Source organism: Rhagoletis pomonella, unplaced genomic scaffold (genome assembly GCF_013731165.1).
Source record: "Rhagoletis pomonella isolate Grant_MI unplaced genomic scaffold, Rhpom_1.0 Rhpom_scaffold_00014, whole genome shotgun sequence".
Classification (NCBI taxonomy): Eukaryota; Metazoa; Arthropoda; class Insecta; order Diptera; family Tephritidae; genus Rhagoletis; species Rhagoletis pomonella.
Window position 1 is genome coordinate 14,584,669 of NW_023458568.1, and position 14,692 is coordinate 14,599,360.

At 35.0% G+C, this 14,692-nt stretch overlaps 1 protein-coding gene across 1 annotated transcript in view; it reads left to right on the forward strand.

Annotated features, from left to right (window-relative positions):
• LOC118749267 (protein furry-like) overlaps positions 1-14,692 on the forward strand; it is a 294,401-nt gene that overhangs the window by 22,525 nt on the left and 257,184 nt on the right. The window contains exons 2-7 of the mRNA XM_036484066.1: positions 5,433-5,773; positions 5,851-5,989; positions 6,057-7,178; positions 7,238-7,364; positions 7,406-7,619; positions 7,681-7,863. Of these exons, the coding sequence (XP_036339959.1) occupies positions 5,613-5,773; positions 5,851-5,989; positions 6,057-7,178; positions 7,238-7,364; positions 7,406-7,619; positions 7,681-7,863 (1,946 nt within the window). The 5' untranslated portion in view covers positions 5,433-5,612. The remainder of the gene's footprint in view (positions 1-5,432; positions 5,774-5,850; positions 5,990-6,056; positions 7,179-7,237; positions 7,365-7,405; positions 7,620-7,680; positions 7,864-14,692) is intronic.

A 14,692-nucleotide genomic window follows, 5' to 3' on the forward strand; every position in this document is an offset into this window, starting at 1 on the left:
CCAAATTTTTTTCCCAATTAATTTTGTTATGCGTTCTCAGTGAAATGGCATTATTGCGGCTTATTTGTAATAATTTTGTTTTCTGATATTGCAAAACTCTGGCAACACCATTTTACCAGTTTTCTCTTTAAAAACCTTCTACACATAGAAAGACACAAAATGAAAGAAAAAACGAAGCAAATCCGTTGAGCCGTTCTTGAGTGATGCGATAACACACGAACGGCAATTCATTTTTACATATAAAGATTAACAAAGAACTCAAACATTTTTAACCGACTCAACTTTCAAAAGTAATAAAAAATGTTAAATAAAATAATGTAAAAAAATATATATTTTTTTAAGAAGCTTTTATTTAACATGCATGTACAATCAAAAGAATAAAGTAAAATAGTGTAACAAAAGATTTTTTAGCAAGAAAATTTTGTTAAAACTGCACCAAAATGAATAAAATATAATAAGTTAAGCTTTACTTATTTTGTTTTATTCATTTTATTGCAGGTTTAACAAATTCGACTTACTTTTTTCCCAACATATACTTATTTTCTGTTTTCTTCATGACTTCGGTAATACGACATGGTGTATTATATATTTGTAAATAAAACTCAACTTGCCTACACACACTTCCGGTCCCAGAATGTATTATATAATTATAATTGTATACTTATTATATATATATATATATATATATATATATATATATATATATATATATTATTAGTATACTTATTAAATCAGAGCGTATTGAAACGCTAGCAATATTTATTAAAAATAAATCAAAACAAGAAATACAATATTAACGATTTTTCTGCAAAAGAATTATGTGGTAACGAGCCAAGGGCTGTTCAGATAGTTACTTATAACTGTTATCTTAATTATATCCCACCAATTTAAAAAAAAAGAAATATGGGAACGAAAGTTTGTTCTGAAATTTTTTTAGTTTTGCAATTCTTGAATGTCAATATTTCGCAAAAATAAGCTGATACGATTTTAGTGAAAATGGATTTCGGTTACTTAGGTGATACGAACAAGGTTGCATTTTCAATTTTCGTCGTACGTTTTAATGAACTTTTAACTAATTCAGGAACAGTGTGATATGGAAGGAACCGCTTTACACTGTCAAGGAAAAAGTTGCCAAAACTCAATGCAATTTTTAGCAACTTCAATCTTGCACTTTGTTATACTAAAATTAATTTTTTAGAGTTTGATTAAAAAGTTTGCAATTTAGGTGAAACCTTACAGGATTTCTTTAATTTATGTACACAGTTTGATCCAAAACCTGAGATCTACCACATTTTTTGAAATCTACCACATGTTTTTCCAGATTCTACCACACAGAATTTTTCTAAGTCCGATCACTGGTTTCTGGTACAGAAGGGCTGGTAAATATTTAAAATGTCATTTTAAAATTTTATCCTTGAAATCTCGCAATATATGTTTTTGAAAAAATTATATGTTAAGGGCTTATATAAACTCGATAACATCCTCGAATTTCGTTCTTCAAACTTTGTCAGCTTAAAAATTACCTATTCATCCTTGTGGATCCAAAAAATTAAAATCTTTTAAATCCTAAAACAGTTTCCTATTGCATTTGTTACCCATACTTTTCTATTCAAATTGTTCAAAGGTAATGAATATCAAATCCTGGGATTAATCCCGGAATCCCGGGATTGTGACATCGCCATCCCGAAAATCCCGGGATCGGAAAAAGCAGAAAAATTAACATCCCTAACTTTCACTTTTTTTTAATAATTTTTGGAATTAATCATATCTTTGAAAATACAAAGTCCTTCAATATAAATCTTGCGGTCAGAGAGAAAAAATAAAAACGCCACTTTAAATAAAAATAAAGTAGGTTTCAAACCCATTTATTTATTATTTATTTTATGGTAGGAGAGCTTTTCAAACAATATAGAAGCAATTTTTATACCCGAGCGCACTTGTGCACAAGGGTATTATAACTTTGTTCACATAACGGTTGTTTGTAACAGGCAAAACGAATCGAGATAGATATAGCCAAATGTATACATAAATGATCAGGATGAAAAGAGAAATCGATTAAGCGGTGACTGTCCGTCCGTCCGTCTGTCCGTCCGTCTGTGCACGCGATAACTCGAGTAAAAATTAAGATATCTTAACGAAACTTGGTACGTGTACTTCTTTCGGGCGTAGGACGGATGGTATTGAAAATGGGCAAAATCGGACAATAACCACGCCTACCTCCCATATAACGGTAATTTTCAGAAATACGAAAACTGCGACATTTTAGTAACTACTGAAGATTATTCACTCAAAATTGATATTTGCAATAACTTTTAGACGAAAAATAAGATTATTATAAATTTTTGAAAAATGGGCCTAGCCACGCCCACTTAGTGTTCATTTGTATATCTTGGCAACCGCTGCACCGATTTCTTCCAAACTTGGCACAGGTATTGGCCTTGGTACAGGATACCAAATGGCCGAAAATTTAACAAATCGGACAATAACCACGCCCACATCCCATATAACGGTAGTTTGGAGAAATACGAAATCGTCGATAAATCCGTAAATATTGAAGCTAATTTATTCAAAATTGATGGTTGCAACAATTCAGGAAATACGCTTATCATAAAATTTTGGAAAATGGGCGTGGCACCGCCCACTTATGATCACATATATGTATCTCGGTAAACGTTCTACCAATTTGTACCAAACTCGGCATGGTTATTGTGCTTGCCACATAAAAGCAAAACGTTCAAAATTATTGAAATCGGACTAAAATTACGGCTTTTCATATAACGGTAAATTTTAGAAATGCTCGAAACGTCAATATTTCGAAATTTAAGGACGCTAATTTATTCAAAATTGATACACCCCGGCTTACCATGTAGCGGTAGCTTTCGGAAAGGTGAAAAGGCATATATGTAATACTTGCGCCGGGTATTTAATGTTCGGCCCCGCCCGAACTTAGACTTTCTTACTTGTTTCTATTCAAGTTGTTCAAAAGTAATGAATATCAAATCCTGGGATTAATCCCGCGATCCCGGGATTGTGACATCGCCATCCCGAAAATCCCCCCGAAAATCCCGGGATCGGAAAAAGCCGAAAAATTAACATCCCAAACTTTCACTTAACCATTCAATACTTATTTATTTGTCCATCCACTTCCATCGTTAGTAGTGTTTTAAGGCGCCGTAAAGCAAGTCAAAAAAATACATCGATGTTTTTTTTTCCATTTGATGCATCGAAACATATTTAGCATCGATTCATATCGATATATCGTATAAAAGCTGCGATATTTTTGATGCATCGAATGAAAATATTTAAAGTTTTTTTCAGTATCCAACAAGAAAATTAAACAATCAGAGCTTCGATAAATGTTTAAGTTCTAACTCACAGTGAAATGTATTTATTGATTTAAATAGTTACAAATCCCAGTTTTTTGGTTTGTTTTGTTGTGTGAAAAAAGTTTTCGGAAGGTACTGAAGTGACGACAATAAGCGTAATATAATGTGTGCGAGCTAGCAATCAGATTCTATTTCGGTGCATTTATTTGGTAATTTATTATCATAATTTTTTCTTTCATTCGACACCCTTTTAAGAGAGAACTTATGAAGTTTTTTGATTTGAGAAAAATTAAAAAAAAAAAACATGTCGAGAAATTCTTGCCGCTTGTGCAAATGCACACATATCGTTGCTATACTGATGTTTTCAGTCCCTCAGGATGAGGACCTAAGCCGAAATCGGGCAGAGGTGTGCAACAAAACCAAAGGATGATGCCAGAATTCAAAAAAGCGAAAATAATAGATTCAAATTTTGCTTTGAAATAAACATCACTTTATATTGGGTCAGAAATAAAAACAACGCGTTCAGAAGATGCAATTGCGACAGTTACTGAGCTGTTGCGCCTTCTGAACGTGCCCATTATTTCACTATGTTTATAAGCTATGTGGTCGGCCGCTGTGGTGTAGTAAGCAGTGCGCGCTTTCACTCATCAGCACCTGGGTTCAAGCCCTGGTCAAAGCAACATCGCAAAAAATATAGAAAAAGGTTTTTCTTATCTGCGGTCGTCCCTACACTCAGAAAAAAGCCAGCCAAATATATTCCTCTCAACACATGATTTGGTAACTATAAACAAATAATGTAACTATAACCAAATCATGTGTTGATAAAAACATATTTAGTTGACGTAACTAAACTCTTTTCTCAGTGTAGGCAGACAATGGCAAAGCTCCGAGTGTATTTCTGCCATGAAAAAACAGCTTCTCATAAAAATACAATCGCCGTTCGGAGTCGGCGTAAAACTGTAGGTCCCTCTACTTTGTGTGACAACATCAAGGCGCACGCCGCAAGTCGGAGGAGAAGCTCGGCCAAACACTAACATATGTGTAAGCGCCAATCTATTATTATTATTATTATTATAAGCTATGTGAAACAATTTTGGAAATTGCTGTTTAAAATCTGTCCAAATTTCCAAAGGGTTTTAGAGTGTCAACATCATATATATCAATTAACATCATTTTGCAGATGGTTGTCTGGCACTAAACGTTTCTATTAATAAATTAGCAATTTATTAGTGCAAATAACTCATGCCCATACCTTTTGCATAATATAAATAGAATGTATATTCTAATAGTGCATAAATAGTGAAATTTCGACACCTAGAATAGTTACTAGAGCAAAGAGTTTGGAAGCATACAAAATAATTTTAATATGTACAGTATACAGTGCACAGATAAGTCGATGTATCGAAAAAAATACATCCATATATATCGGAAGGTCCAAAACAAAAAAAGTTACGATACAAACCGAATTTCTCATATCGCATATCTCTGGAAGTGGTCATGGTAGAGCTCTGCTAAATTCAAAATGAAAATTCTAGTTAAATACAGTGGTCGAAATAATTATAACCGCACCACATTTTGACAAGTTTTAACATATTATTTTTGTTGATATTTACTTTTGGTTATTTTTTTATAAAATAAATATAAATATAAACAACATGAATAAACGATCATTGTAGTCTCACAACCAGTAGGGAAATTTAGCATATTTATTGCTATGTAATTTTGATAAGTTAAATTAGTTAGTTCATCGTTGATTTCCGAAGCGAAGCCAAGAATATTAATCTCTGCGTCCATGTATTTACAATAGCCCAAAAAATTCTTATTTTTAAAATAGATAGAAGCATATTTACATATGTGCACAGTTAATTTACTAAACGTTTTCTTAGAAGGGAATATGAATATTTTCTAAATTAAGGGAATTAAGGGAAGGGAAATTAAGGGAAGGAATATTTTCTAATTAAATTAATTAAATCAGACACTTTAAACGCAACTTTTGAAATATCCCGTTTTTTGGATTTGTGACGGTCCTTTAATAAATGAGCGATAAAATAAATCTGTATACGAAATCAAAAATTAAGTTCCTGTTTTATTTTCTAACACTTACAGGCTGTGAAAAATGAGGTTAATGTTCCTTGTGTGAAAAATTTCGTTGAGCTGTTGTATGTACAAACCTTGGATGCTTCGACGAAATCGAAACATCGTCTAGCTTTATTTCCGTTAGTCACATGCTTGCTCTGTGTGTCGCAAAAAACATTCTTCCTTTCAAATTGGCATTATTTCCTAGCCATGTGCCTCAGCAATTTGAAAAACCGTGATGCGAAAATGAGCCGAGTAGCACTGGAGTCGCTTTATCGTCTATTATGGGTATACATGATAAGGATAAAATGTGAATCCAATTCGGCGACTCATTCAAGACTACAAAGTATAGTAAACTCCTTATTTCCAAAGTAAGTTTGGCAATTGAAAACGATTATTAAGTAAACGATTGTGCTCAAAAACACATGTTAATTTCATCATCCCACAGAGGCTCAAAAGGTGTCGTGCCCCGTGATACTCCTCTGAACATTTTTGTGAAAATCATTCAGTTCATTGCGCAGGAGCGTTTGGATTTTGCCATGCGGGAAATTGTTTATGATTTACTCTGCGTGGGACGTTCGATTAAGGTCAGTAGCGAGTTGTAAATCAAGTTGGTGTGTGTATGCAAAATCTCTTTTTCTCTTTTTGTGCTAGTTGATTTTAAATCCGGAACGTATGAGCATCGGACTACGCGCATTTCTTGTTGTGGCCGATTCCTTGCAACAAAAAGACGGCGAACCACCTATGCCACGCACTGTGCCTGTGCTACCCTCCGGCAATACATTGCGAGTGAAGAAAACATACATCAATAAAATGCTAACTGACGATACTGCCCGCAGCATTGGCATGTCGACCTATTTTCCACATGTGCGCCGTGTTTTTGTGGACATTTTGCGAGCACTGGACGTGCATTACGGTCGCCCGTTAATGATGACAAACACGCAGAATCAGAATAAAGAACCCGATGAGATGCTCTCTGGTGAGCGCAAGCCACGGATCGATCTATTTCGCACATGCGTCGCTGCAGTACCTCGTCTCATACCAGAGACGATGACCCCACAGGAGTTGGTAGACTTGCTCTCGCGGTTGACTGTGCACATGGACGAAGAGTTGCGCATCTTAACACACCAGTCGTTGCAAACTTTGGTGATTGACTTTCCGGATTGGCGTCAGGACGTCGTGCACGGGTACACCCAGTTTCTAGTGCGCGATGTCACCGACACTTATCCGCAGTTATTGGAAAATTGTACTCGTATGTTATTCGTATTTCTGAACATTTGGCGTTGTGCAATAAATGTCAATGGCAATGGAAATTCAAGCGCGAATGCGCTTAAAATCTCAATGACAACTGCCGGAGTAGTAAATTCTCCTGCTGGAGTTGGCGGTGGTGTTGGTGTCGCAACAGTTGCAACTGCCTTAAGTGGCTCTGGTGCGGGTAAAGACACTGCCACAAGCCAGCTCTCTAGCGCAAGCAATGTAAAAAGCGTAAACACAAATTCAAGTGGCACTTCCAGCATTACATCTAGCGGAATATCTAGCATTACGCAAACGACTGTCATTAATATTGGAGATGCTGCTAAGAAAAACGAGATACCGCTGGTTACCACGCTACATTTTGTAGAGGGTTTTGCTCTGGTACTGCTCTGTAACTATCGTCCATTCTTGCGAAAGCTGGCAGCTATGATTTTGAAAGAAGTGAAGAATCTTATGAAAGCACTGGGCATACCAGAGACGGAGCCACCAGTTATCGATGTAATTGATAAGTGCTGTCCACAGGTGCGTCACAATTATTACAAATATGCAATTACTATCATTACAGGAATTCAAATTTTCAGGTACTTGAGAAGTGTTTACCCCATTTGCCACCTTCGGAGAAGACTGCGATCCTCAATGCGAATGCAATCGATTTGCAATGGATTGCCGAACGAACAAGTGGTATATGGATGGCGGGGTTAACAGATGGTAAAATAATAATTTTAAACATTTGCTAATTTAAAATTTAGTTTCTTTAGACACGTCGAAATCATCAACTTCGACTCTGAACTTGTCACAAGGTAGCGCAACACATCAGCAGCAACAGTTCGATCCGTGGTCGATGGTGTTGTTTGGTTTTCTGGAACGTAACCGCATTTTGCAGCAGTGTGCCTCCGCCGTTGCGCAGGCTTGGCCCATCTGCTATTCACGCGTGACAGCACTTTACAGCGTCATCGATCCCACGTAAGTTGCTTTCATTTGAATCTGTCGTTCATACCGCACTATAATTTATATTTATCTGCAGACCTGTTAGTGATAATCGCGCTTCATTACTGCGCAGCTCAGCGCCAACTAAGAAAGTGCCCACCGAAAGCCAAAAGGATCTTTATTTAAAATTATGGCGCAATCAAGTTGCTTGTGCAATGCGCCTGGTACCACAGATTCCAAGCGTTGCGGTTCGCTGTGCATCACCTGACCTAAGTTTGAGGTAAAATATCTATATAGCCAATATATGATAATACAAAGTATTTATTATCTGACTAATAACATACATTTTGTTATTTTTATGCATTTCGTCTTTTTTATTATGTACCCATATGTGTTTTTCTTTATATATTTTTTGTGCATATTCATACGTAAATATAGTTATGAAGGCTACTATTAATTTGTATAGATCAAATGACATTTACACTCATAATCAAATCATAATAATCATTTCATTTGTGCACGTATTAGCAATGCCTCGCTGTAAGTTTTTTTGGCTAAAATTTAAATTGTACATTTTAAATGTATCGTATCGTTTAACTCTAGTACTGGATTTAAGAAAATTGTACCTGTCTAACCTCTTGGGAACTAAAGACGGGCTTTCACTATGTCAAATTCAGTGGCATTTGTTGTCAAATAAGTGAAAACACATTGTCAAATGGGATCATAAAGCGGTTTCTCGATTGATTTGGATTAGCATAGGTCTTTAGTCGTGTACATGCGGTGCGAAATCGGCTATCTGTCCGTTTTTGGCCCATAATATCGTTAAAGGTATGGATAAAGGAGATAAAGTTATGTCAAAATATGGCGCCAAATTTTGGCGTCAAAATAGGACATAGCGAAAATCAGTATTAAGTTAAATTACTTATATTAACAATTGCTAATTAAATGATAAGTAATGTGATATTTAAGCAGAAATTCGCTGGGTCAATCAGTTTCGTCTATAAATTTTTAATGAAGTTAAAATATTTATGTGGTAGACCCCATTGTTGAATTCATCGTACTCATAATTTTCGTCAACCCCACGAAAACGCTACTTCTTGCTTAAAAGTTCGAAGAATATTCAAATCGTTTGGACAATGCCAGATTCGCAAAATAGAACAAGTTCGTGTCACGATAGACAGTACAGTATTCACATTTGATAGAAATTGGACAATTTCTTGTTGAACTATTTACGTACTCTAGCAACCAAGTTGTTTGTTTAAGTAACGCTGACTGCCACTCTCCATAGGGAAAGAAGAAGAATTCTGCCAGAAGGGCCATTGTAATAATTGATTCTTAATCTACTGGGAAAACGTAAAGGAGAAAGTGCTCGCTCTTGACTGCGGTAGAAGCCATAAGAAAGTAAACCTTATATTCCCATTTAACAGTACTATGGGGAAAAAATTGATTTTTTTGGCATTAAGTTTAGATATGAAGATGATCAGTCCGAAATTTGATTTAGATGTATATTAAAGGGTTTTGAGTTGACCTACCAAATTTTGTTCGGCTCGAGGCACTATATCATATAGCCGCATATACCCGATCCGGCCGACTTACCACAACTTCGTTGTTGTATTATGGAGTTCTGAAGTGTTGTTCGGTTCGAAACCCTATAGCCGCCATATGACTGATCTGGCGGGCTTGCACCAACCTCGTTGGTTTTGATGCTATACCCTTGAAATTTGTTTCGCAAACTTTGGGATTCTGAAAAGAGTTATCTATTTGGTGAAACGCATTAATTGCATTTTAGCTGTAAAGAAACGGGGTTTTTTCAAAAAGGGGCAAAATGGGGCAAGAAAGATTAGTTATGTATAGTTAAGTAATATTTCCTCTAAATTCTTCTAAGACAACGAAAATTTCAATCAGCTGACTTTGAAAGCCTTATAATGAAAAAAGTATTCCCATCAGGATTTAATTTGAATAAGTTCTTTTACTAATTGGGATACATGTTTAGATTTAGGAAACAGATTAAATTTAAAATAAAAAACCCAAAAAAAAATTGGGATTTATGCAAAAATATGAACATTTTTCCCATAGTGCTGTGGTTGTTTTGTACAATGAAAACACATCTGAGCCATCTATATAACTATTTAATACGCGAAGGCATTTTTTGTTCAGGATAAAAGATCTGCACCTTTCGCTCGATTTTCAAAAATGAGGTGTCAAATTAAAGCGCTTGGCTTGGAGATGTGCAAACTGGTCTTATTTTTTCTAAGGTTTTACTTTTTTGGTAAAATTGCCACCCTTTAAAAAATTCGAATTATTTAAAAATATTCAAATTATTTAAAAAACAAATCAATTATTACAAATCGGATATCAATCGAAATGGTTTTGAAAAGCTTTGTTTCTTAACTTAACTATAGGAGGGCTGGCACCTGTTTAAAAATCAAATTCAATTTGAATTAAGGGAATTGGGTAAGAGAAATATGTATCACCATATGGGAGAAATACAAAAGAGGTCTCTGAAGGTAGTAGTTTGAAAATATTTTGAAGCAGGTTGCCACCTACTTGATATGTCGAATTTAGTTAACTTATAAACAAATACAATGTGGATGTCAAACGGAAGAGTGTTAACAAATCTTTAGTTTGAATAGCAAGAATATTTTTGAGGTGTTGGAAGAGGGTAGCCACCTGTTTAAAAAGTTAAATTTCAATTATTTACTGAGTTAAATGAATCAGTACCAGGTTGACCGAGCTTTGCCCGGAGTGCACATACTTTTTAAAGTTTTCAAGATTTGGATAGCTTTAAAAAAATATTTTGGAATTGAAAAAAATGGATTTCAATATCTAGTAAGTAAATTTCTTACTCTAAAATTTAGGTGGCAACCACATTCCGAAATACGTTGGAATCCATAGTACAAGTCATAAGCGTATATCGATGGCTGAGTGGAAGATCGACCTATCTCGGCAGCCAGTTCGAAAACGCTCTATCTCAAAAAACTTTTCAAGAACGCCCTATTTCAGAATTCGTTTCAAAAACGCCCTATCTCAGCTGCCGATTCAAAAACGCCCTATATCAGCATATTTTCAATACATTTTGAAGTGAGATAGGGCGTTTTTGAACCGAATTTTGAGATAAGGTGTTTTTCAATTAAATTCTGAAATAGGGCGTTCTTGAAAAGTTTTTTGAGATAGAGCGTTTTCGAACTGGCTGCCGAGATAGGTCGATCTTCCACTCAGCCATCGATATGTACTGTGTATACTTACAAAAAATGCTGATTGAAATTAACAAAATACAAATTTGTATTGCACAGAAGCGTGGCAACCTTGATCGAAAATATTTTCTGACCAAAGTTCTCAACAATACCTTTCATTTGATATCCATATTGCGATGTCTTAGATAGATTGCGAAATATCGAAAATAAGTGGCAACCTTACACTATTATCCTAAGGGATAACATTTTGTATATAGGGAAAGCATTGTTTAAGAAACTTCTCTTGGTACCCATGATTAGTAATATTTTACCTTTTTTTCTAAACAAAATTTTAAATAAACTTGCGATTCAAAATAGGAGGCGACCCTCTTAAAAATATTTTTGAATTAGGGATCTTTAAATTACCTTTAATTTGATACCCATATTATGATTTTATAATTAATTGTCACTAATTTCGAATAGGTGGCAACCATATACGAGTCTTCTCGGAGATTATGCCTATACAGAAATCTTAAAATCCAAAACATCTGTGTACAAAATTTCATCAAAATCGTTAGAACCGTTTCCTAGAACCCTATGGATATATATATATATATATATACAAGAATTACTCTTTTAATGTTATAAGATATCATTAAAATATGGATATCAATCGAAGGGGGTTTGTAAAATCTTTATTTCTGAACTTTATTTAACGAGGTTGCCACATGTTAATAAAAACAAGTAAGAAAGACTAAGTTCGGGCGGAGCCGATCATTAAATACCCGGCTCAAACATAAAATATATGTTGTTCCCCTTTACGAAAGCTACCGGTACTTGGTAAGCCGGGGTGTATAAATTTTGAGTAAATTAGCGTCCTTAAATTTCGAAATATTGAAGTTTCAAGCATTTCTGAAATTTACCGTTATATGAAAAGCGGTCGTAATTTTAGTCCGATTTCAATAAATTTCAATGTTTTGCTTATACATATGTGGCAAGCACAACAACCACACCGAGTTTGGCACAAATTGGTAGAACGGTTACCGGGATACATATATGTGATCATAAGTGGGCGGTGCCACGTCCATTTTCCAAAATTTTATCATAAACGTATTTCTTGGTAAAGAATTGTTGCAAGCATCAATTTTGAATAAATTAGCTTTAATATTTACTTATTATCGAATATTTTGTATTTTTAAGTTACCGTTATATGAGATGTGGGCGTGGTTATTGTCCGATTTTAAAAAAATTCGGCAATTTGGTATGCTGTACCGAGGCCAACAATTGTGCTAAGTTTGGAAGAAATTGGTGCAGTGGTTACCAAGATATACACATGTAGCCATAAGTGGGCGTGGCTAGGCCCATTTTCCAAAAATTTATAATGTTCTTATTTTTCGTCTGAAAATTATTGTAAATATCAATTTTGAGTGAATTATCTTCAGTAGTTACTAAAATATCGCAGTATTCGTATTTCTAAAAATTACCGTTATATGGGAAGTGGGCGTGGTTACAGCCCGATTTCGCCCATTTTCAATACCAACCTACCGTGGATAAATGGAAACCTACATACCAAATTTCGTTGAGATATCTCAATTTTTGCTCCAGTTATTGTGAACACGGACGGACGGACAGTCAGACATGGGTTAATCGACTTCTCCATTCATTCTGAGCATTTATGTATACATTTGTCTATATCTGTCTCGATTCGTTTTGGCTGTTACAACGTATTATTGTTATGTGAACAAAGTTAATATACCCTTCTGCACAAGTGCGCTCGGGTATAAATATATGTATCGCCATGTCTGAGAGCCAAAGGAGAGTTAAAGAGGTTTTAGCTTGAAAATATTTTGAAGAGGGCAGCCACCCGTTTGAAAGGTCTAATTTAATTAACTAATACAAAAATTATATGAATTATAAAACTACGGGAGTCAAACGATTGAATATTAAGAAATATTTCGTTTGAACATTTGAAAATTTTGACGAGGGTTGCCATGTGTTTAAAAGTTACATTCAAATTATTCAATAAGTTGTATGAATTATTAAAAGATAGGTATCAATCGAAATGTGTTTGAAAACTCTTTATTTCTGAACCTTATTAAGGAGGGCTGCCACGTGTTTGAACAATCAAATTCAACTTGGATCATAATTTCATTGAAATATAAGTGTATCACAATGTCAGCCAAAAGAGATTTAATAAGATTTTAGTTCGAAAATACTTTGGAAGAGGGCTGCCACCTGTTTGAAAATTCGAATTTAGTTAACTTATACACAAGTTTTATGAAATATTACGGGATGGATGTCAATCGAAAGATAGTTATAAAAGATTTACACCCAAATTCATAAAAAATAAAGAAGACTTTAACTGCTTTATAAATCGAAAATTTGTATGAAAATGTCACTTTATAGAACCCTATAAACCTATTTTATTTTTTATGAAAATACCTTTGATTAGGCTTACCAGCTTTTCGAAAAGTCATATCGATCTAACTAAGTACATATGTATGTATATACGAGAAGGCATTTTTTGTGATAGTTATTAAATTTGCACAGTTCTCTCGAATGGGCGGTCATATTAAAAACCATATCAAGTAGTTTTATTTATTTATTTATTTATTTATTTATTTATTTAGTCTACAGAAAAATGTTTTCTTACAGACAGTTGAGATAAAAAGATTTAGAATATTTAAGTATGTGTGATACATTACAGAGTGAAATAATTATAAATATTAACTTGTAAAGATAACAATGATATTCAATAGCAATTTGGGTAGCTGGCGAGGCCTTGTCTCCAGTCTACTTTTGTGTGCGGCGGGCGGAAAGACCTAGTTTCCGCTCCGCCCTGTTCACAGGCCGTTGATCATGGTCGGAAAGGCCGAGCTTCCGATCCATGTTCCCGTAGTCGTTACTTTGTAAGTGAGGCAGGCGGAAAGTCCTAGTTTCCGCTCCACGCTATAGACGAACTGTTGGGCGAGGTCGGAAAGGCCGAGTTTCCGATCCCTGCTCCTATTGTCCTACGCGGTCGCGGAAATATACGAAGCCGTTACAATTGTACTAAGCAGTCATAGATATTGTGTAATTTTTTCGTTCACGGTTGCAGATATTAGTTTATTTAGTTAACTTGTTGAGCAATGTTTTCTTTATTACAAAAAGCGATTCAGATATGTCGATGCAATCATAATGCTTGTTAAAATCTTGGCATAAGCACCGAAAAGCATCATGCATTTCAAAGTTTGATTTACAAATACTCAACACAATAGGTTTAAAATGTCTCGTGGGTCTTGTAGGAATACAAAAATTTATCTCACTCAGTAAAAAGGGACTACTGACCATCCCGTTCATTAATTTAATTAAAAAAAGAACACCAAGCATCTCTCTACGACTCTGAAGCGTCGGCAAATCTATAAGCTTCAGGCGATCCTTGTAGGGTGGGAGATTTTTAGACGAGTCCCAACATAAATTTTTGAGGGCAAATAACAGGAACTGTTTCTGCACTGATTCGAGCCTGTCACTATGAATTTGATAGCTAGGATTCCATACTATAGATGCATACTCCAAAATCGGTCTAACTAGAGAGGTAAAGAGAACTTTAGTGACATAAGGATCGTTGAACTCCTTGGCCCAGCGCTTAAGAAAAGCCAACAATCCTCTAGCCCTAATCACGCAGGAGTTTATGTGAGACTTGAATTCTAGTTTCGGATCCATAGTTACACCTAGGTCAATGAAATTGGTCACTTGCTCAACATTGTGGTCAGATATCATATACGAATTTGGATAGAACGATTTTCTAGAGAAGGTCATGAATTTACACTTTTTCAAATTTAGAGACATGGAATTTGCTTCACACCATTCGAAAATGCAGGTTAGGTCAGCTTGCAAATGCTCCCTATCTTCTGCAGTACTAATGTACTTAAAGAGCTTAACATCATCAGCGTACAT